Source organism: Lampris incognitus, chromosome 10, assembly GCF_029633865.1.
Source record: "Lampris incognitus isolate fLamInc1 chromosome 10, fLamInc1.hap2, whole genome shotgun sequence".
Taxonomy (NCBI): domain Eukaryota; kingdom Metazoa; phylum Chordata; class Actinopteri; order Lampriformes; family Lampridae; genus Lampris; species Lampris incognitus.
The window spans coordinates 10,738,910-10,763,115 of NC_079220.1; the positions used below are offsets into that span (position 1 = coordinate 10,738,910).

General features: G+C 44.2%; 1 protein-coding gene across 2 annotated transcripts; it reads right to left on the minus strand.

Annotated features, from left to right (window-relative positions):
• Positions 1–42: 42 nt before the first annotated feature.
• Positions 43–24,206, minus strand: engl (endoglin, like). Of its 2 annotated transcripts, XM_056287761.1 has the most exons (17): positions 23,938–24,206; positions 23,039–23,157; positions 22,216–22,385; positions 17,011–17,148; positions 16,084–16,258; positions 13,855–14,026; positions 13,255–13,396; positions 12,520–12,712; positions 11,576–11,745; positions 11,271–11,426; positions 11,045–11,122; positions 9,636–9,860; positions 6,506–7,096; positions 1,760–1,904; positions 1,394–1,483; positions 958–1,054; positions 43–178 (listed from the first exon to the last, which is right to left on the minus strand). In XM_056287761.1, the coding sequence occupies exons 2-16, from the start codon at positions 23,106–23,108 to the stop codon at positions 960–962; spliced, it is 2,610 nt and encodes an 869-aa protein (XP_056143736.1). In that variant the 5' UTR covers positions 23,109–23,157; positions 23,938–24,206; the 3' UTR covers positions 43–178; positions 958–959. The 2 variants fall into 2 exon arrangements, with proteins under 2 accessions (XP_056143736.1, XP_056143737.1); XM_056287762.1 differs by lacking the exons at positions 43–178; positions 958–1,054; positions 1,394–1,483 and adding an exon at positions 1,985–2,047 and having other exon boundaries at positions 1,784–1,904.

A 24,206-nucleotide genomic window follows, 5' to 3' on the forward strand; every position in this document is an offset into this window, starting at 1 on the left:
CTGCTTTTATACACATTCACGTCATCGCCAGGTCTCTCAGACCGCTCATATTTCTGATGTACACCTTAGAATGACCGCTGTGGACATTCGCATAACCGTATATGCTCATGTGCACACACCAACTAGTTGTAAGCGCCGTCCCACGTTGCCTTCGGTCTCAGGTTTGCAGGAGGAAATCCTGAGAGAGGGATAAAAGATGAAGGATGTTCAGTCACAAGTGCGACATAACTAAATTATGATTTGCAGGCGCTTTGCTAAATCAGATGCATTTTTGAAAGACACTGATGCTTTAAACCACGGCAGTAATATCTATAACTGCATTACTTTGACATCCTGTTTACGCTGCGGTCCTCTTGCTGCTGTGTGCCATGTGCAGCGCTACTCTACCAGATCTGCATCAAGTCTACAGACAGCCATAGCGTAGGGTCTCACGAACTCAGATTGCCTGATTGATAGCGGTTTCATTTTTGTTTCTCAAATATCTGAATTGCTATGGTGCATGCTTTTGTTGTGATTTTTTACACTGATAGCTTATCCACTGTGCTCCAAAAGTGAAACTGCTGCCACTTTTTAGTGGTATGAAAACAAGATAATGAGGAAGTAACCTTTATGCCAAAAAGACAATGTATTCTTTTAAAATCTATTTACGCTATTTCCTTTCGAACTGGTCATGCTTTTTCCCATTTAAAATGGATAATAATACAGCTTTATTTCTAATGCCTAAGACCTAAGTTTCCATGACGTAAGGTTATCTGAAATTTATTTTTGATGAGTAAGAGTAAATCCCCGATTGCATCATGATTATTATTATTATCATTATAGGTTATTTTATAAAACAGCCTATGTTCAGTTATTATTAACATTATTAACAGTCAATATTAACATTATTAACAATTAATTATTATTATTAATAGCCATTATTAACAGTTCTTAATGATTGTGAGGTTGAGGTCTTACCTCTACACAGAGCTGTGGGACTGATCCATCTGTGTTGGGGGACTCCAGTTACTGTGGTCCCTCTGCCTTTCACATCTAATGGATGGAGGCTGTATGCCTTTATGCAACCACACAAACTTAATGTTCCCTCTGGAAACCACTTGTGCATGAACAGCATTATACCGCAACATAAAACATGCTTCATTTTGTGATTTTCTGTGTGCCAAGTGTGCCAAATGTGCTAAGAGCACTTTTAATGAAATGAATGTGGACTGTGCATTTGATTTCATAACCCAGGTGGGTGCTACACATTGGTGGTGGTTGACATGAGTTACCCCCTTCCCTGTGAAGCGCTTTGGGTGTCTAGATAAAGCACTATATAAATGTAATCCATTATTATCATTATTATTATTATTATTATTATTACTACTACTACAAACTGGACTGAGTCCATTACCTGTATGAGTGTAAATACAACACAGCGCCCCCATCAGGCTTACACCGACAACAAATACTGCAAAGACAATTCCCACCACTGTTCCAGAGTCTGGAATATAAACCAACCAACCAACAAACAAACAAACAAACAAACAAAAAAGAAAACGGGAAAAAATGGAGTAAGAATGAGGGTATGCCATACATTGAGTAATTTTAAGCAGTTATGAGTGTGGGCAACACACTTTGTGATTAACATGTAATACTTTAAAGCTAACATGTAATACTTTGAGCTGCAATTCATGTATAAAAGGTGCTGTATAAATAAATAGTCTTTACTATTTGTAATCATTGAGAGCTGAAAAAAACAGGAATGAAAGATACTCACTGCCGTGCTCTTGGCTTGGTTTGTCCAGCCGAGATACACCGAGTCTCCTCGTCCTCTGGCCAGGAAGGGGCCCCACTGGTTTGGCTGTGACTGGACTGATGGGCTGGGTGACCACCATTGGCCTAGAGAGGTTTCTGATCTCACACTAACAGGAATATTGCAGCATGCTTTTAAGTTGAAGGAGCGGTTCTAAACCTTTGAAGTCTGTCTCAATGTTATACTCACCGCTCATTAAGTGCACAGGTAGGTTTGATTACCACAGTCATCCACACAGCTCCGGATTACCATCTAGATTTCAATGCAATTAATGGGGGACAAATACACAGTCCTCGTTCAGTACAAAAAAAGCACTCCCAAGAGACGTTGAAAGAATGATCAGCATAAACTCCTTGAATCTAGATTAGTTGACTTGGAGAAAAACTATATATCAAGCCCAAGCTCACTCAAGGAACTAATGGCCACACGTGCTGCACTGAATACTCTGCTGAGTCAGGATTCTGGGCACTCCCTCAAAATTGTCAGACAGATGCTGTATGAGTTCGGGGACAAACCTGGTAGATATCTTGCCAATCTTGTTAAAAAGAGGGCAGACTCTCAAATTATAGTCTCAATTACAGACTCCAGAGGTGTCAGATCATTCAATGCCAAAACCATTAATAAAAGAGTTTGCATTATTTATTCCAATTCATACAAGTCGGCACAGCCTGACAATACCCTAGCCCTTATGCACTTATTTTTCTCAGACCTTAGACTACCAAAAGCTACAGAAGCTCAAAAACTACAGTTAAATGCCCCAATCACAAGAGAGGAAGCAATGCTTGCTTTGAAATCTATGCCATCGGGGAAGGCTCCAGGGCCAGATGGACTTGGGTGTGAGTTTTATAAGGAGTTTGACAATATTCTGTTAGACCCCTTGCTGGTTATATTAACCATTAATTTTTGAAAGTGGGAGCCTACCTCAATCACTAGGGAGGCCAATGTCTCTCTTATCCTTAAAAAAGGAAAGTGCCCTGACAGTTGCCAATAGCCCTACTAAACTCTGATCAAAAATTGCTTTCCAAAATACTAGCCATGCGTTTGAAAAAAGCGCTACCTTACATTATTAAGGAGGACCAGACCCGTTTTATTAAGGGTCAGAACTCCTGTGATAATATGAGAGGGCTTCTTAACATCTTTCAGCTATCCCAGGGCTACAAGGACCCTGCCCTTGTGCTTTCTCTTGATGCCAAGATGGCTTTCGACCAGGTTGAGTGGTCTCTTTTGTTTTATACTCTGGAGGAATTTGATCTGGGTGATAACTTTGTCAATTGGGTAAGGGTTCTTTACAATAATCCAATGGCAGCAGTTCTGACTAATGGGCTGAGTTCTGGCAACATTCTCTTTCATGCGGAAATAGGCAGGGTGACCCTCTTAGCCCATTGCTCTTTAATGTTGCTGTCAAGCACTGACTCCAGCAATTAGGTACAATGCTCTAAAATCTGGTATTCTTGTTGGAGAGAGGGAGCATAAAATTAATTTATACACGGATGACGTGTTGATATTTTTACCAAGACCAAAAAAACTCTTATTTCCTGCCTGATCCAAATCATTACAACATTTGGCACATTTTCAGGGTACAAAATTAATTTAGCAAACTCCAAGGCCATGCTGCTGGGGTCTCTTAACATATGCCCCAAGCCTATCAGAGCCCTATCCTTTCTGTTGGTCACCCTCTGGGTTTGTGTACTTGGGAGTGTATATAATACCTACATATGGTCAGATGTTTAAGGCCAATTTCCCTCCTCTTCTGGATGTTATAAAGGCAGATTTAGATCGTCGGGCCCCCCTACCTCTTTCCTGGCTGGATAGGATTGCTCTTATTAAAATGAACATCCTACCCAGACTACTCTACCCCCTGCAAATGATCCGTATTTTATTATCAAACAAGGTTATTAAGGCTGGCTGAGTTCCTTTATCTGAGTGGAGATGGCAAAACCCCAAATGGCTGGCTCTGATGGGGGCATTGATGTACCAAATGTGAGACTATTACCTGGCAGTATACCTTCGTGTGATAGCGGATAGGGTCAAATATGACCCAACCTCAATTTGGCTTGACATTGAATCCTCTCAGTCCAAATACCCTTTGTGGAATTTGTTGTTTGTGAATAACTTTAACTCTGTGAAGGACCTCTGTACTAACCCTATCACTTTAAGCACAGTCAAAGCCTGGAGGTCCATCCGTACTATAGAGGGCCATCTTCAGTTAACATCCCCTCTTGCTGCTATTCTGGATGGCCCAGACTTTCTGCCTGGCTGTCAAGACTGGGACTTTAAAGCATGGTACAGCCAGAGGATAACAACGCTAGGAGACCTATTTGATGGCCAGACTTTACTATCCTTTCAGCAGCTACAGTAGTGATATGGCTTACAGAAATTTGAGTTTTTTAGATATTTACAAATCAGATACTTCATCACAAAAGATCCAACTCACATGTAGAAAGGGCCTTATCTTTTTACAAGTATCCTGAATTTCAGGATACTTGTAAAAAGATGAGATAAGATAAGATAATGTGTTTCAGGCTGAAACACATTGTATTTTATAGAGCCTAAATTCCAATTCATCCAATTCCAATTCAAATTCATCTCTAACTTCCCAAGCTACTAAGCAAGCCCGGGAGACAGACATGGGCATCTCTATTGACAATCTGGCAGGAAGTGTAGATACATGCTATGTAAATATCTACCTGTAACTGAACCAAATATACTCAGTTTTGAATTATACATCGTACACCTATAACACCTGCTCTCAAAAACAAAATGGATGCAAAGGCATCTCCGCTCTGCTATAACTTACCTCTAAGACTGATAATTACATTCACTGTTTCTAGTCATGTGTGAAGCTACAAAACTATTGGTCTGGTATTGTGGATGAACTGTGTGTTATTTTTGGTGTTCCAAATGAGTTAGACACTATGTGCCTCACACTTGGTCTTCCAGATGGTCATATTATAAATATCAAACACAAGAGGTTATCCAGTTCATTGACTTTTGCCACTAGGAAGAATATTTTGCTCTTTTGTTTGTTTATTTATATTTTTTGGGGGGGCTTTTTCTCCTCAGTTGTACCCGTCCAATTACCCCACTCTTCCGAGCCGTCCCAGCTGTTGCTCCACCCCCTCTGCCAATCCGTGGAGGGCTGCAGACTACCACATGCCTCCTCCGATACATGTGGAGTCGCCAGACACTTCTTTTCACCTGACAGTGAGGAGTTTCGCCAAGGGGATGTAGCGCGTGGGAGAATCACGCTATTCCCCCAGGTTCCCCCTCCCCCCTGAACAGGCACCCCGACCGACCAGAGGAGGCACTAGTGCAGCAACCAGGACACATACCCACATCCGGCTTCCCACTCGCAGACACGGCCAATTGTGTCTGTAGGAACGCCCGACCAAGCCGGAGGTAGCACAGGGATTTGAAGTGGGGATCCCCATGTTGGTAGGCAACGGAATAGACCGCTGCACTACCCAGACACCTATTTTGCTCTTTTAGTTCAAGGATGCTGCTCCAACAAAAGTTGTGGCACAATCTTATAATGGAGTGTATTCCCACTGAATACATCTCATATATGCTTCACTCTTCAGTGGGCACGTTCTATAAAGTCTGGGACCCTTACTTTGAATATATTGGACCTACACTGTCATCTTCCATGTTACAACAGTTTCCTAAACCGGCTTGGCCTGTCTCTGTACCTCTTCTACTTGCTTTGCTTACCTTGCTATTTGATTATATATTTATTATATTGTGTCTGAGCTGCTTTGTTCTGTGTTGTATAATAAAAAAATTATGAATATATTTTTAAAAAAAGCATTCCATGGCTTAGCCAAAGCTAACGTGATGCTATAGCAGTCTATTATGGTGAATTTCAAATGGTCATTTAAAAAACTACAGGTTTTTGCGGTCGGCTTCCAACCGCTCTACTTTCTGCAGCACAGTCAACAAGCAATTACCAGGAGGAGTCACTCAAAACAAACACAAAGAGGGAATTAAGCAATAAAAATAACTACATTTTCAAAATTACCACTGGAATCCACTATGACAGACTGCGGCAGCATCATAATAGCTTTGGTTGAACTGTGGAATTATTTTTTTTTTGCATTGATTTCTAGATGGAAAGCTGGAGCTGTGCGTCCGATATGAATAAATGGATAGATGATTCCCACAGCCCAAAAGACATGTAGGTGAGGTGAATCGGCCGTACTAAATTGTCACTGGGTGTGAATGTGTCGGCCCTGTGATGGACTGGCGGCATGTCCAGGGTGTCTCCCCGCCTGTCGCCCATTGGCTGCTGGGATAGGCTCCAGCATCCCGCAGCCCCAATTGGGATAAGCAGCTTGGCTAATGGATGGGTGGATGGATGGATGGATGGATGATCGTGAAAATGAAACTTATCCATGTACTACATGAGAGGTGAGTATAAAATAAGGAAAGACCTGAAAAATTCCAGACTGTTCCTTTAACTGAACTAGAGCCATTTTCCTTTACAATAATAACAATATAAGTAGCTGTAAGAGAAAACAAAAATATCTTGTTAAAAAAAGCTAGGTTATATTTAAAGCTGGACTCTTTATCATGTCTAAACTATTCAAATGTTTGTATTTTAATTTTTTCTAAATTTAAAAAACATCTTAATCCATATTTTATGGAGGCTATCAACTTTCTAGCTTCATGCTTTGTGTTACCAAAATGAGCCCCAGGTTTCTTGCCCAGTACCTGTCTGCCCGGTGTCTCAGATACAAGGGGACGGATGCGTAGCCCGCTCTGACAGTCTTTCCCCATCGTTTCCTTTGCTCCAAATCCCTCTCCCGACTCCCCCGCCGAGTCAGAGACGCACACAAGAAGGCTGCAGTGGAGGAACTGCATGGAGTTGTTATAAATGGGTCGCAGGATGAAACTGAACCTCAGGGAATGGACCTCCCCCTCTGCTCCCTCCCCGATGCTCCTCTCCGCCCTCTCGACCCGAGTGTTTCTCCCTCTCTCCTCACCGCTATCTGCCGTGCCGCGTCCCCGAGGTCGTCCTCCATGCCTAAAAGGCACACCTCTGCTCACATCCTCGCCGTCTTCCTCGTTACCGCCGACTTCTTCCCACCCCTCTTTCTCCTCCTCTTTCTCGCTGTTCTCGTCCACCTCCACCTGCTTGTCCTCCTCTCCGTCTCCCCTGGTTTTGGCTATGGTCAGAGAGGGCTCCGTGGAGCAGCCGTCTGTTATCACATTCCAGAAAGGCGATTTTTGCGGGTCAGACAGAGGAGACACCACGCACGACTTGACCTCCACCACACCTCTAACTGGCCCTTCGGCTGACACCTGCAAGCGGCAAAAAGGAAGGACAACGAAGCAGATGTGAGGAAAAGTAATGAAATAGACGTGTTGAAGGTGCGTTTGACACGATGTCTGCTATAAACAGTCAGTGAAGCGAGTTTTGTCTTAGTTTTCACTGCATTATGGTAGACGACGACCCATAATGCGCCCCATAATGTGCCCCATAATGCCACATTTTGTTGCGATAAAGAGGGCAAATCTTGGGGAATGCAACACCATAAAATCTGGGATTTTTTTTCAATATAGATTTTTTTATTGGGGAAAAATGAGCAAACAATAAACACAATACTGGGTTTACAGGTCACCATTTTTCATATTTTCTTTTCCCCATCCACCCTTCCACCCCACCCAACCCCTGCACGTCAACAAAAACACACAATAAAAAATTGTTTTTTAATATTATATGTATATATATATAAATATATATAAAAAGGGGAAACCACCGATAAACATTGTCTCCCTCCTAATGGCTAACATCAAAATCCACCACAACAACAGCAATAATAATAATAAATGAGTGAATTGAATAAGCAAAGATAACAAAATACTTGTATAACATAAAAAAGGAGAAAAAAAGAAAAAGTATGGACAATTGGTAACACACCAAATCAACATGTCAATCTGCCCTCAAACATCGCCTGCACCCCACGAGGCCAGAGTCCGAGATGTACGTACTTGCACACTGTTATACCTGCATGTATGCCTACCAACATAAACACATGCCCAATGCACCTGTATACACTATATGTATATGCTGCACACGCATATGCCAGAACAGTACACAGTTATCTAGACCAAATCATACAGCCACTGCTCTAGTCCAGTGGGACAGAGCGCATCGTTTCGAAGTGAGAGATAAGAGGCTGCCAGTGTTTGTAAAAACTTTCAGCTGAGCCCTGGACAGCAAATTGGATCTTTTCCCCTTTCAGAAATGACATAAAATCCCGTAACCAGGACGTGTTTGAGGGGGATGAGCGATTTTTCCATTGGAGGAGAATACGACGACGGGCAATTGAAGAGGCAAAGGAGATCACATTAATTTGTTTAGCAGTCATCTTAACTCCCTCCTCAGAGACACCAAAGATAGCAATTTGAGGTGATTCAGTTCCAAAATCCCCGATATCAGGTCAAAGACAGACCTCCAGTATTCCGTCAAACTCGAGCCATGACCAGAACATATGAGTCAAGTCTGCTGGCGCCTGAGAGCATCTGTCACAAATATCAGAGAGGTTTCGGTAAATCTTGGATAATCTTGCTTTACTAAAATTAATCCTATGAGGGACTCTGAATTGAATGAGACTAAGCCTCACACAAGAGGAGGATGAGTATTGTAGTGTCCCACCAATCATTGGACAGAGTGATACCCAGTTCAGTCTCCCAGCCTGTCTTGATCTTATGCAGAGCAGGGGGAGTCACTGCTGATAAAAGACTGTATATAAAAGAAATATGGCCTTTTGGCAAGTCAGTAACTGGTCAACGCCCAAGGCTGGCAGAGCCTGCGGAATGCTGGGGGTGCTGGATTTGGCAAAGTTGCAAATTTGGAAATAACAGATGAGAATGTTCAAGTTTGAATGTGGAACGTAATTGTGCAAAGCTAACAAACGGGCCACCAACATAAAGATCACCCAGGCAGGATAGGCCTTGTGTGCGCCAGACGGCAAATCTGGAATCAATCTTGGCTGGTTGAAAGAGTGGATTGCTGCAGATAGGTGTAGCTAGGGGGAGAGAAGGCCGGCTGAACTGTTGCCTAATTTGTTGCCAGATTTTAAAAGTGGTAATTACTATGGGGTTAGAGGAGTGCTGTGTAGGCTGAAATGGAAGACTGCTACACACCACTGCTTTTAGGGATGAAGAATGATAAGAGTTAAATCTGGGATATTTAACAACACGGTATAACTGACTAAAAACAGCACCGCAGGCGATCGGGTGGTCTGGCAGTCTATTCCGTTGCCTACCAACATGGGGACTGCTGGTTCGAATCCCCGTGTTACCTCTGGCTTGGTTGGGCGTCCCTACAGACACAACTGGCCGAGTCTGCGGGTGGGAAGCCAGGTGTGGGTATGTGTCCTGGTCACTGCACTAGCGCCTCCTCTGGTCAGTTGAGGCACCTGTTCGGGGGGTGGGGGAACTGGGGGGGGATAGAGTGATCCTCCCACATGCTACGTCCCCCTGGTGAAACTCCTCACTGTCAGGTGAAAAGAAGCGGCTGGCGACTCCACGTGTATCGGAGGAGGCATGTGGTAGTCTGCAGCCCTCCCCCAGATTGACAGAGGGGGTGGAGCAGTGACCGGGATGGCTTGGAAGGGTGGGGTAATTGGCCAGATACAACTGAGTAGAAAAAAGGGTAACCCCCCCCCCCAAAAAACAGCATCATAACAATAAAAATCAAAGTCTCCGAAAAAAAAGCAAAGAATCAAAGTTACAAAAAGCACAGGCACTGATACTCAGACACAGGGAAGACACACCATGATAGGGCTGTGATAATAGATACACATATAAAATCTGTATGCAAACGCACACTGACCTCCACATACACACGATGGTCTGCGATAATGACACATGGGATGGTATTCCTCTGCTCGTAGCCCTCAGTGACAAACAGCTTCAAGAGGAGAAGCGGTCCAGATCTCGGCCTGGGCACAGGGATGAAGGCTGGCTCTGGATGCTGAGGGTCCCCTGGCACCAGACCTGACTGAGGAGGGGTAGGCACTTCAGCGGGAGGTCTGGGGACCTCCACCAAACAGCTGAACTAGGAGGACAAATAATAGATGAGAATGCTTTATGGAGATGAGGGAAGATTTAACACGAAGTTGTACTGTACCCATTGGCATACCGCTGAGTTGCCCCCCCCCCCATAAGATTGGAGGGCCCTAAAACATAGGGATGTTGCCAAAAGTCACCCACTTCTTTTCCAAGTCATTTTTAGTGGTCAATTCAAATTCACTGAACCAAACACTGGTGCTTTATTTTTGTAACGTGAACATGATACCTTCATTAACAGACTAGACTATCTAGATTAGGTGGTGTAATGAAAGCAGACTAAAGGAATGACCTGTCCTCTCTTTTTCATAGAGTTTAAGAATAAAGAAAATAAAGAAATCCCTCTGGGTAGCGTAGCGGTCTATTCCGTTGCCTACCAACACAGTGGAGCGGACTTGAATGGACATGTTGGTGAAGGGAACAGAGGTGATGAGGAGGCGATGGGCAGGTATGGTGTCAAGGAGAGAAATGTGTTGTGTGTTGTGTTATCATTATTATTATTTGTGTCTTTTTTAGGGAATGCTCATTTCCTATGAGGAGAGTCAACATTTTAGTAAAAAAGAGACATCTCTCACAGTGATCTCATCGATAACTTAGACCACATGTTCTCTTTGGACAAACAGTTGATCCAGTTTTGTCCGACCTATTTTCATCTTATCTCTTTTTGCCAATATCCAGGTTCTGATGCAAAGATTCATACTGCTGGAGATGATTCACTGTTGTAAAATCTAGGGTTTGGTTTTAGAGGAGGCCAGACTACGTCTGCAGCCCTCCCCGGATCGGCAGAGGGGGTGGTGTAGCAACTGGGATGGCTCGGAAGAGTGGGGTAACCGGCCAAGCACAATTGGAGAGGAAAAGGAGGGGGGGGGTAAAGAAATCGATGTTGCCTAAATTCACAGTTGTATCCTACATATGTTTTTATAGGTTATAAACCTTCAATCCCAAAGACAGTGTCTCATGCTGAATCTTTTTGTTATAGGCCTGTAGGTTTCTCTGGACCTGAATAGCCGACACCTGTGTAACCCTCTCATATTGTAAATGACGGAGAATGCGATTTTGGGCTTGCCTGAAAACTGTGGCGTGTCAGCTGAGCTCAGAGATGGATGAGAGAAATGTCCCATTTCTTATGTTTGTATCTTTTTACCAAATAATAGATCTAGACAGATATCTTACATGTATGTGAAGTGGCCATGTCTTCTCCATCTCATTGTGTGCCAGAATTGTCTGAGGCTTGTCTCTCCATAACAGCACCTGCGTCAGACAGGAAATGAAGCATTCAAAAATAATACCTCCTGGAACACAACTGGTGATGGGTTCAAGAAATTTTCCTGGAAGAGACCAGATGAGTGAAAAACACACTATATTATAACCTATCTTCTCCCCAAAGCCCTCTCCTCACCATGTTTTTATACTGCACCCTTCTGGGCTCTCTCAGCAACAGGCCCTCAGTCCCGCAGAGAATGACGGGGAACACCAACAGGAAATGGCTGCCGTTGGACTGAGCCTGACATTTAGGATCCCGCAGAGTCACGGCAGCCAATGGGACCGACAAAGTCTGAGTGGAGGAGAAAACAGCCGCTATAACCGTAATTTCCATTTGCAAGAGAATGAGAAAACGAATGTACGCAAAGCTTAAGTTAAACATTAAATTGTGTTAGAAGAGGTCCACATTTCATATATTTCATATTTCTATCATATAGCGACCTGCAGGATGTGTCTGTCCACTATTACACTGAGTCGTCCATCATCACATTGCACCGTGAACGCCCATCGGCCTCCTTCAGCTTTGCCTCTCCCGCTCAGCCACTCCCTGATCTGCTGCTCCTCAGCCCAAGGGGGACGCATTATGAGAGGATGCATTGTTGGAACCACCTCTGTGGAAGGGGAGGAGGTCATCATAATGAGCTATTTAAAAGTTCTCCTCAGACTAATCATTCAAAGTAAACCGTGTAAAAGTATTGTTTTCTTCTGCTTCCTGACATTCGAAACAGTTTAGGAAGTGATTGACGACACTCTTCCGTGGATAAACAAGTAAAAGGGCATTAGAAAGAGGAGCTCTCTGCACCCTCAGCCTCCACTTGCAAAATCCCTTCAGCAAGGTCACAAACTTTGTGCCCCTCTGTAATAAATGGACTGTGGCTGTACAGGGGGTGTGTGAGTCTGTACCTGATTAAAACATATATGTTGAAAATGTAATACATGAAATTAAAACAGATTCACTTGCGTGTTAATCCTCAAGATTAACTGCAAAACAAACCTCCTTTTTGATACTTTCTACTGTTGGCATATCTAAAATAAGCTAATCCACAAATACCCAAGTCACAAATGCTGAGTTGCTCAGCATTCATGAAAAATAATCCTGCACACAAGTGTTTTGTGTTTTTACCATAGTAGCCAAATGTGGAAGAATAAGACCAGTTTGTGGGAGAGATAACGTTATTGAGGCTAACAAGCCAATATGGCAGACCAAGCTTACAGAAAACCTTTACCGCCAGATACAACAACATCAGCAATTACTGCAATTACCAGCATTATCAGGCATCATCAAAAATCTTCAGGATTGTAGCTTTAAGAAATTGTAAATAAAACCTAAACAATTGGCTCACTCACTCAGCGATGGAAACAAGAGACACACACGGGGTCCTGACCTGTCCTGCTCCCTGTCAGCCGGATCACAAAGTGATTGGCCAAGCTAGCCTCAGTGTACGAGGTCACCTTGCGGAAGCCGCTCTTACTGGCCCAGGCAAGAAGATCAGGCTTGGCAGAGAGGTCAAAGTTCAGCTGGCTGGACAAGGTCAGGTAAGGTTCTGGTGGGTATGGTGTGGATACACTGTTAGAGGACTAGAAAGAAAGTGAGATGGATAGAGAGTGAGAAAAATACAGAGAGAAGAGACAGACAGACAGACAGATAGACAGACAGACAGATAAGATGTTTGGAGAGGTGCGCTTCAGCACTCAAACCAATGCCATTTGATTCTTTGTCCTTAAAAGTTGCTACAAGGAGTTTTACACAGATTTATCAGTCTTAATTTTGATGCCTGGTTCTATGGCCACCACAAGCAAATGAGGCAACCAACGCGCTTACGCAAAATGAGGTCGTTCTTCCCAGAAACACTACCGCCTTTGTCCACAAGGGTGCGCAAAGTCAACAAAAAACAGCTTTAAACAGCTTCTGCTGATTATTTCAAGTGTACCGCCTGCTGCCTCACAGTAGCTTCGGTTGTGGCGATTCTCTTGGATTTTAAATAGGATTGCACGACAATCTATATAATGAGTAACACAATGAGAGAGATCACAACATACGGCGACAAATTAAGGTGACAAAAACAGGACAGTTTCCCAAATGGGTCATCTGGAAAAGGAAATAGAGATGCAGTCCGCACATGAACAGAGATGTGACCACGGAGGCCGGGAGCAGTGAGCGCCCAGTTGACGGACACTGCGCTGCTGAGGATCAGCACCACGTTGTGTGTCCCTGAGTTCGCAGGACTCACCAGGGAGACAACCACCTCTACCTGGAAAGAGCTTCAGAGAGATGAAGGGGAGGGAAGAAAGAGAACGAGAGACACAAAGATTGCGAGTAAGCCCTCCTTTTCTACCCTCATTTCCATGATCACGTGTCAATTTATGGTTCGAATACTTCAAAAGCACCACAATCACCTTTTAAATCACTTCCTTGTTTAATTTTTACACATGTGCCTGCGTTGTTTTTTAATGACAATAAATTGAATTGAATTAAACTGTATCCATAGGCCTAGATACGCTTAACAATGAAAGATTTTCTTACATCGAGTGTCAGTCTCTAATATGGATAATTAAATATCAATAATACATTTCTTTACATGGTCCTTTATTTAAATATAGTACATTGTGGCATTAACCTAAGGGGATGGAAAGGGAGGGGTGGGTGGAAGTTTTAGGGGGCCAATGACATCTCCTTGCGTCCACCCTTAAAATCGGCCTCTGAGTTTATGTGCTCTCACCCACAGAGCCCTGATCCAGCCGAATGGAGCTTGATCACATGTAATTCCATGTCTTCCGCTCCTGTCATTGCGGGGGCACAGCCCTTCACTTCCTGTGGCTGTAGGTCAGAGGTCAAGTAGTTCCGAGAGAGAAACAGGGACTGCAGCTGGCACACAGTGGGCAAGGCTGAATCTGTAAGAGTGGAAGTGGGAGAAGAAGTAAATGTCTCATATTTTTTTTTAAAGGTGGTTGGTTTTATAAATCCCAATATATTTCCATCGTTTGAACTTTGTTTTTCTGCAAAGTATCCTGAAATGGTGTTGAGGATACAGCGCCTCAGGTTTCAACATCTGTACACCAAATGTGCACAGATGTTCCCCCGAATAAAGCAATGGTGCACTTACGTAAAAAGGGTATGCCAAAAAGATTTAACTTGTGTTATTATTATTATTATGGGTGTCTTTTTTAGGAATGTGTATTTCCTATGATGAGAGTCAACATCTCAATGAAAAAGAGACATCTCTCACAGTGATCTCATCAATAACTGAGACCACATGTTCTCTTTGGAGAAACAGTTGATCCAGTTTTGTCCGACCTATTTTCATCTTATCTCTTTTCACCAATATCCGGGTTCTGATGCAAAGATTCATACTGCTGGAGATGATTCACTTTTGTAAAAACCAGGCTTTGGTTTTAGAGGAAAGAGAGGTTTGTGAGGCTATGTATACCATTAAGGAGTATGCATTTAAAGTCTAATTTGTTATGGAGAAACGTTACATACTATTTGTTTGATTAAGCCCCTGACACTTCCAGCAGGATCAACACGAATTTCTGGCATCACAGAACCACACAGTCCTGCACTGACATCAGTACCTGGTCAGGACAGTTATAACAGGATTAGACCTAGTTCTGTCTAATCTCATTATGGTCAACCCGACAGGTTATTGTGTAATGAACCCACTGGCTTGAGATATTCCACTAAGCAGTTCAGAATCAACACTATCAATAATAGTGAACAAAAGGGAGAGCAGACCCTTCTGGCTTGTAATGCCTTGCTTATCTGTGCAGTTCTATTTATAACTACACAGTAACTGCCTTTCAGAGACGTATGGGCTGGCGGAAAGTGGCAGGTGGTTACTAGCAGGTGCAAGGAGATTTCTACAGTAGCTGGTTTATAGGGCATCAGGCCTATATCTTGGTTACTCAGGTGATGCTAAATGGTTGCTCAGTGTTTTCTAGCAGCTGCTAGGAGGATACTTAAGGGGTTGCTAAGGGGCTTCTTAGTGCTTGGGTGTCTCTAAGAGCCTGCTATGTGGTTACTAGGTGTTTACTAGTGGTTGCCGGGTGGTTTCTAGGTGGTTACTGGGCTACAACTAGATGGTTTTAAGTGCATAGCAGTAATAGGACATCCCATAATAACTAGGATACCACCAATAGAAACCTGCTTATGCTTCAACAATAACCTTATCCTCACAAGATATAGCATTCTGTCGTTCATCTCCATAGCAAAAAAGTCAATATCTTAAATGAGTGCATTTTTTGGGGGGGGGGGGTTCCCCCCCTTTTTTCTCCCCAATTGTACCCAGCCAATTACCCCACTCTTCTGAGCCGTCCTGGTCGCTGCTGCACCCCCTCTGCCCAGCTGGGGAGGGCTGCAGACTACCACATGCTTCCTCCGATACATGTGACATCGCCAGTTGCTTCTTTTCACCTGACGGTGAAGAGTTTTGCCAGGGGAGCGTAGCGCGTGGGAGGATCACGCTATTCCCCCCAGTTCCCCCTCCCCCCTGAACAGGCACCCCAATCAACCAGAGGAGGTGCTAGTGCTGCGGCCAGGACACATACTCACATCTGGCTTCCCACCGGCAGGCACGGCCAATTGTATCTGCAGGGATGCCCGACGAAGCCAGAGGGAACACGGGGATTTGAACTGGCGATCCCCGTGTGGTAGGCAATGGAATAGACCGCTACGCCACCCGGACGCCCAAGTACAGAATTTTAAAGTAGTTGAGGATTTTGAAATTGAAACAGAGTTTGTATGCTACGTAGGGCTAATAAAGAGTCCAAAATGTCCGACAGGATAGTTAAAAATAAGGCTAAAAATAGCCGCAGCAAGACTAGTATGTTCAATTTCAGCTCAATATGGTTCTTTCAATACTTATTACTATTCTGATTGCTGAATTTCCCTGAGGCCCCCTGAATGCAAATCACCGCCAGTGTGTAGTTTGGTTTCAGTGTCGCTCGCTCACCCTCTCCCAGTCGAATGTTGACTCGGTTGCCGTGTCGCGTGTGTGTCAGAGAGGACAAGCTGCCGTGTTGTTTCTGAGTCCAGCGCAGTAATGCACGTGCACGAAATGGTAGGCGATGCAATGGCTGTACCTGAAGAGGCAGCGTGCAGGACTGGACTGTGGAGTTAGAGGACACCTGGAAGAGAGGAGATATGGGATGAGGTGAAAGAAAAGGGTGAGGGGAGATATAAAATGGATGGAGGGTTGACGTTTAAATTGTCGTTTTTTGAGACGACCAGGCCATATTTATAGATTTCAAATCCAATACAAAGAAGCCAAGAGCTATGAATACACCTCAGCTCACAGCTTTTTACTTTTATTAGAAAAAAAAACAAAACAAGTTTGCTTGTTACAGATGAAGACACACATGAAAAAGTGTTCTGAGAATAAAAATCAAAATTTTAACATTGATCTAAGAGCTAAAATACTATGTCTCACATGGGATCCTAACCCTCATCTGCAGCATATGCCTATTTTCCAAGGTGTCGTTTGTTATTTAGACCCCATTAGATAAAAAGGTGGTGCCCCATTAGATAAAAAGGGCACCAGTGACCTATTGCTTGCCAAATAGTGAGCCCACATTTATCTGTACTGTTAGGCCTCAGATCTCATTGGTTACTTACCAAGATCTGAGATTTAACAGAATAGGTAGATAAAAAAAGAAAAAAAAAGGCCCTGTGATAGCCTGGCGGCCTGTCCAGGGTGTCTCCCCACCTGCCACCCAATGGCTGCTGGGATAGGCTCCAGCATCACCCCGACTCTGAGAGCAGGATAAGCAGTTTGGATAATGGATGGTTTGTTATTTAAGGTCTACCACCACTAGTTCGTGGTAGTTTCTATATCTTTTCTAGAAGGATCATAAGCAAATGCATGCACACATGGGCTGACCTGTATCAGCACTGGGAGGTCTGGGGGCAGCCCCTCTGCCTGCAGCCACCAGTTGATTGGCAGCTGGGAGCTGAGCACCAGTGTAAGGGCTCTATTAGGAGGATAGGACAGAGACAAAGGCTTCAGGACAACCGTCACCTACAGACAGACAGGGAAAAGGAGATGGGGGGGGGGGTGAGGAGGTACAGTCAGCGCTCCAACATCTTTGGTACGTGTCGTGGTAATACGTGATATGTGTACTTTTTTCAAAGTGAACGCGTCTGTTATTTCACACGTCCGCGTGAGGTCACCACAGTTGAAACCAAATTCCCAAATTTCTCAAGAGGTAAACATTGGCTTGCCAGGGAAGAGTCAGCTACTTTACTCATCCACACCTGTGCACTGTAAATAAATCTCTGGCTATCTCCAAAATGGCTCTCTATTTACCATTTAGTGCACTATTTCAGGTGTCAGCCATCTTGGTCTAGTGTTTGGAGTCTCAAGCCAAATTTGGCATACGTTCTAGGGCCACAAAATATCCCACAAAACACTGTAACATCTAGCAAACAGCTGTGCTTACTACTAGAATGTTGAAATAAACCACGATGACTCTGCCACTGAATTTTTAAACTCACCAAACCTCTAAACTCTTTTGTTAATGTATTGTGGTATGTATAGTATGTGTACATGTATTTACTGTATGTGAGGCTCTGTACAAAAGGTGAAAAAAAGTATACTCTCATAGGACAATAACATATCTATCTATCTATGCTTTGTAAAGCTTTTTTCCCCTTTTTTGTGAATCTTGTGTCACTTGGATGTTTTTTTGGTGAAAGAAAGCACCCAAGTGACACGTGACGGCATCCAGCAGCCCATCAAACAGCTCTGATGTTCCATCTCCTGACCCTATCTACAAATATATGGAGATGGAAGTTTTGTTTTGTTTTTTAGCATTTTCTGCTTTATAAGATAGTGATAGTATAGTAGATCGGAGGAAGGTTCAAACTCTTCTACCATGGTGCAAATGGGAGGAGAAATGGGGTAGGGGTAATTCTAAAAGAAGAGTATGTCAAGAGTGAGTTGGAGGTGAAGAGGGTGTCAGACAGAGTAATGAGTATGAAGCTGGAAATCGAAAGTGTATTGCTGAATGTTATCAGCGCATATGCCCCGCAAGTTGGGTGTGAGATGGAAGAGAAAGAAGAATTCTGGAGTGAGTTGGATGATGTGGTGGAAAGGGTACCCAAGGAGGAGAGAGTGGTAATTGGAGCCGACTTCAATGGGCATGTCGGTGAAGGAAACATATAGGTGATGAGGAGGTATGGTGTCAAGAAGAGAAATGTGGAAAGACAGATGATGGTGGATTTTGTGAGAAGGATGGAAATGGTTGTGGTGAATACATGTTTCAAGAAGAGAGAGGAACACAGGGTGACGTACAAGAGCGGAGGAAAGTGCACAGGTGGACTATATCTTATGTAGAAGGCGCAGTCTGAAAGAGACTGGAGACTGCAAGGTGGTGACAGGGGAGAATGTAGCTAGGCAGTATTGGATGGTGGTCTGTAGGATGACTCTGGAGACCAAAAAGAGGAAGAGAGTGAAGGCAGAGCCAAGGATCAAATGGTGGAAGTTGAAGAAGGAAGATTGTTGTGTGGAGTTCAGGGAAGAGTTAAGACAGGCACCGGGCGGTAGTGACGAGTTGCCGGATGGCTGGGCAACCAACCACTGCAGAAATAGTGAGGGAGACAGCTAGGAAGGTACTTGGTGTGTCATCAGGACAGAGAAAGGAAGACAAGGAGACTTGGTGGTAGAATGAGGAAGTACAGCAAAGTATACAGAGGAAGAGGTTGGCAAAGAAGAAGTGGGTTAGAGAGATGAAGAAATTAGACAGGAGTACAAGGAGATGCAGGGTAAAGTGAAGAGAGAGGTGGCAAAGGAAAAGGTGTATGGTGAGTTGTATGACAGGTTAGACACTAAGGAAGGAGAAAAGGACTTGTACCGATTGGCTAGACAGAGGGACCAAGCTGGGAAGGATGTGCAGCAAGTTAGGGCGATCAAGGATAGAGATGGAAATGTGCTGACAAGCGAGGAGAGTGTGCTGAGAAGGTGGAAGGAGTACTTTGAGGGGCTGATGAATGAAGAAAATGAGAGAGAGAGAAGGTTGGATGATGTGGGGATAGTGAATCAGAAAGTGTGGTGGATTAGCAAGGAGGAAGTGAGAGCAGCTATGGAGAGGATGAAGAGTGGAAAGGCAGTTGGTCCTGATGACATACCTGTGGAGGCATGGAGGTGTTTAGGAGAGATGGCAGTGGGTTTTTTAACTAGATTGTTTAACACAATCCTGGAAAGTGAGAGGATGCCTGAGGAGTGGAGAAGAAGCATACTGGTACCGATTTTCAAGAACAAGGGCGATGGGCAGAACTGTAACAACTACAGAGGTATAAAGTTGATCAGCCACAGCATGACGATTTGGGAAAGAGTAATAGAAGCTATGTTAAGAGGAGAGGTGATGATCAGCGAGCAGCCGTATGGTTTCATGCCATGAAAGAGCACCACCGATGTGATGTTTGCTTTGAGAATGTTGATTGAGAAGTATAGAGAAGGCCAGAAAGAGTTGCATTGTGTCTTTGTAGATTTAGAGAAAGCTTATGACAGAGTGCCGAGAGAGGAGGTGTGGTATTGTATGAGGAAGTCAGGAGTTGCAGAGAAGTATGTAGGAGTGGTGCAGGATATGTATGAGGGAAGTGTGACAATGGTGAGGTGTGCGGTTGGAATGACAGATGGGTTCAAGGTGGAGGTCGGATTACATCAAGGATCGGCTCTGAGCCCTTTCTTGTTTGCAATGGTGATGGACAGGTTGACGGACAAGATCAGGCAGGAGTCTCCATGGACGATGATGTTCGCGGATGACATTGTGATCTGTAGCGAGAGTAGGGTGCAGGTTGAGGAGAGCCTGGAGAGGTGGAGGTATGCACTGGAGAGAAGGGGAATGAAAGTCAGTAGGAGCAAGACGGAATACCTATGCATGAATGAGAAAGAGGACAGTGGAATGATCAGGATGCGAGGAGTGGAGGTGACAAAGGCATTTGAGTTTAAATACTTGGGGTCAACTGTCCAAAGTAACAGAAAGTGCAGAAGAGAGGTGAAGAAGAGAGTGCAGGCAGGGTGGAGTGGATGGAGAAGTGTGTCAGGAGTGATTTGCGACAGAAGGGTACCAGCAAGAGTTAAAGGGAAAGTTTACAAGATGGTTGTGAGACCAGCTATGTTGTATGGTTTGGAGACAGTGGCACTGACGAAAAGACAGGAGGCAGAGCTGGAGGTGGCAGAGTTGAAGATGCTAAGATTTTCACTGGGCGTAACGAAGAAGGACAGGATTAGGAACGATTATATTAGAGGGACTGCTCAGGTTGGACGGTTTGGAGACAAAGCAAGAGAGGCAAAATTGAGATGGCTTGGACATGTGTGGAGGAGAGATGCTGAGTATATTGGGAGAAGGATGCTGAATATGGAGCTGCCAGGGAAGAGGGGAAGAGGAAGGCCAAAGAGGAGGTTTATGGATGTGGTGAGGGAAGACATGCAGGTGGCTGGTGTGACAGAGGAAGACGCAGAAGACAGGAAGAAATGGAAATGGATGATCCGCTGTGGCGACCCCTAACGGGAGCAGCCGAAAGTAGTAGTAGTAATATGACAGGGTGCTGAGAGGAGGTGTGGTATTGTATGAGGAAGTCGGGAGTTGCAGAGAAGTATGTAGGAGTGGTGCAGGATATGTATGAGGGAAGTGTGACAGTGGTGATGTGTGCAGTTGGAACGACAGATGGGTTCAAGGTGGAGGTGGGATTACATCAAGGATCGGCTCTGAGCCCTTTCTTGTTTGCAATGGTAATGGACAGGCTGACGGACAAGATCAGGCAGGAGTCTCCGTGGACTATGATGTTTGCAGATGACATTGTGATCTGTAGCAAGAGTAGGGTGCAGGTTGAGGAGAGCCTGGAGAGGTGGCGGTATGCACTGGAGAGAAGAGGAATGAAAGTAGGAGCAAGATGGAATACATATGCATGAATGACAGGGAGAACAGTGGAATGGTGAGGATGCATGAGTAAAGGTGACGAGGGCGTACGAGTTCTATAAAGTAACGGGGAGTGCAGAAGAGAGGTGAAGAAGAGAGTGCAGGCAGGGTGGAGTGGGTGGAGAAGAGTGTCAGGAGTGATTTGCGACAGAAGGGTACCAGCAAGAGTTAAAGGGAAGGTTTACAAGATGGTAGTGAGACCAGCTATGTTGTATGGTTTGGAGACAGTGGCACTGACGAAAACACAGGAGGCGGAGCTGGAGGTGGCAGAGTTAAAGATGCTAAGATTTTCATTGGGAGTGACGAAGAAGGGCAGGATTAGGAACGGGTATATTAGGACAGCTCAGGTTGGACGGTTTGGAGACAAAGCAAGAGAGGCAAGATTGAGATGGCTCGGACATGTGTGGAGGAGATATGCTGGGTATATTGGGAGGATGATGCTGAATACGGAGCTGCCAGGGAAGATGAAAAGAGGAAGGCCAAAGAGGAGGTTTATGGATGTGGTGAGAGAGGACATGCAGGTGGCTGGTGTGACAGAGGAAGATGCAGAGGACAGGAAGAGATAGAAACCGATGATCTGCTGTAGTGACCCCTAATGGGAGCAGCCAAAAGTAGTAGTAGTAGATAAGATAGTGATAGTAGAGAGAGAGACAGGAAAGGCAGGAGAGAGCAAGCGGATGACACACAGCAAAGGGCACAGGCTGGATTCGAACCCGGCCGGAGAGATGCAGTTGGCGAACGCATGCAGTATGAGGGTGGATGTTTGAACTAAAATAGGGATCGATTGGCCACTAAATTGGGAGAAAAAGGGAAAAATCAGAAATAAATTTAGAAAAACAGATTTCGAACCTTGTTTGGTCAGTCAGAAATTTAAATATTAATCTTTCACGGGTCAGAGCTACTTGACATTACTTTACAGGTGTTAACCAGCTATGTTTGTTATGTTATGTGACAGACAGGAACAGGTCTAACGTTTGATGCTGTGTGATGATAAAAGTCAATATTTGCTGTCTGAATTCTGTTTTTCTACTGCACTGTTCAGTGTCTTGTGTGGACATTCTCCAGACGGGGGGTAGGGAGCCATTTTGGACACAGCCCTTGTCTCGGCCTTTGGAAAAACAATTTTTTGTCAGTGTCCTCAAGTTTCACCTGAAAGTCCTCTTTACCTGGTTGTTTGGACTTTGTGTTGCTCTCCTTATGGCAATAACATGTGTCTCTTTATCCCCGCTCTCCCTTGCAGCACAGCCTGGACCGACCTCAAACTTCTCCAAAAGACCCTGAACAGGGTGGAGTTCCCCCGTCGGAGACGTGGAGCACTCCTCCATCTCACTCCCAGCTGAAAGGAGCCCGCACACGAACAGAGACGGGCGGAGAGGAGGGCAGGAAGTAGGAACTTAGAGGCAGACTAAATGTGATATCAAGAACCCCTAGTTGTTGGTGGTTGGAGTTTACATACAAATAAAAGAGTCAAGGTGTGCAAATCAAGATGAAATAAGTTTTAAACACATTCATAAAAAAACAGGCAAGGAAACAGATAGACACTAAGATGGGCAAGCAAACACCATGGATTAACAGGGGGTGCAATAACACAAATACAAGAGGAAAGAATGGTTTCACATACCACTGAACTGCTCATTTTTTTCGGTGTCGTTACGTCTTTATGCAGCTTTTCTATCTGCCAATCTGTCTGTATTCCTTATATTTCTTTTCTTTTCTCTCCTCTCCCTGTCCACCGTGTGTGTAGTTGACGCAAACATGACTTGAGATTTGCACACTGATTACAACTCTTGGACAGAGAAGAGACAAAAGTCCTAAAAGGAAATGTGACCCCGCCCCCCCCACCAAAAAAAGCCCTCCTCGCAATTCATTACTTCAAAATCGCATCATATTTTGATTTTTTTTACATCATATTAATATTTTTAATAAACAAGCTGCAAGCTCAACCATTGTTTGCATGAGCTGAGTGTGCTGTGGAGGTTTGATCCCTACCTGCCGCTCTGTCCCAAAGCAGGAGGAGACAGAAGAGCGCCCATCCGGAAGTTGATGGCGACGCCATCATTACCGTTCAACTGTTGGGATTTCAGTGAAAGGGCCACATGTGCGGCATCCTAAGAAATGAAAACATGCTCGTTATTATTAAGAGTAAAGGGTTAACGCGATGAGGAGGAAATTACTATTTAAAAAGTTTTGGGTTTTTTTGCGATTTTTTTTTGGCCCTTTTTGGACCTCTGCGGTTCACGTTGCGGGAGAAGCGCCGCGGGGTTACGGGTTCGCCGTGGTGTTTGTTTGGATACGGCTGAGCGCGATTAACGCGTGAGTAAACAAGTCCGCGAAAAAAATATATCACACCAAATTAAATACATAATATTGAACGTAAATAAACAATAACCAAACAAATAAATACATACATACATAACACCGAATGTAAATAAATATTGGAACGCGATATGACAGCAGAGCCGAGAGACGTCGTCCTCCAACTTCCGGTTTCACTGGGAAAAACTTCCATGCAGATGTTGTTACAACGGTTAATGCACAGGTGCGCGACGGATCCACGAGCGGTAGCACGTGCGCCGTTACCACCAATAGAAGAGAAGAGAAGAGAAGAGAAGAGGATAGAAGAGAAGAGAAGAGGATAGAAGAGAAGAGGATAGAAGAGGAGAGAAGAGAAGAGAAGAGAAGAGAAGAGAAGAGAAGAGAAGAGAAGAGAAGAGAAGAGGAGAGAAGAGAAGAGAAGAGGATAGAAGAGGAGAGAAGAGAAGAGAAGAGAAGAGGATAGAAGAGAAGAGAAGAGGATAGAAGAGAAGAGAAGAGGATAGAAGAGAAGAGAGCCTCGTCTCTATATGTGTAGCCCACGTATAGACGTAAGACAACAAAATGAAACTTACCTGTCAGCAGGGCTACAGATCCGACTGTTGCTGCAGACTTGACACTACGTAGGTCACAACAAACACTCACACCTTCACTGTTTGTAGAAATTACTCGTGCGTAAAAAAAAAAGAAAAAAGAAAAAAGATATCTATCTAAATTTCAACTTTTTTTTTACATCTCGACTGAGTAAGAGCAACAGAGAAACTTGCAATGGTTTGATCACAGCAATAAAAAAGCAGCTTCCCCCCCACAGAAGCAGTGCTGAGAAGCGTTATGGGAGGGGCCG

Coding starts and splice junctions, on each gene's coding strand:
- engl (XM_056287761.1), bottom strand. CDS start 23,108: ATGATGGCGTCGCCATCAACTTCCGGATGGGCGCTCTTCTGTCTCCTC. Junction 11,123..11,270: donor GGGTGCAGTATAAAAACATG/GTGAGGAGAGGG, acceptor TGTCTGACGCAG/GTGCTGTTATGGAGAGACAA. Junction 7,097..9,635: donor ACCATCGTGTGTATGTGGAG/GTCAGTGTGCGT, acceptor TGCCGCTTGCAG/GTGTCAGCCGAAGGGCCAGT.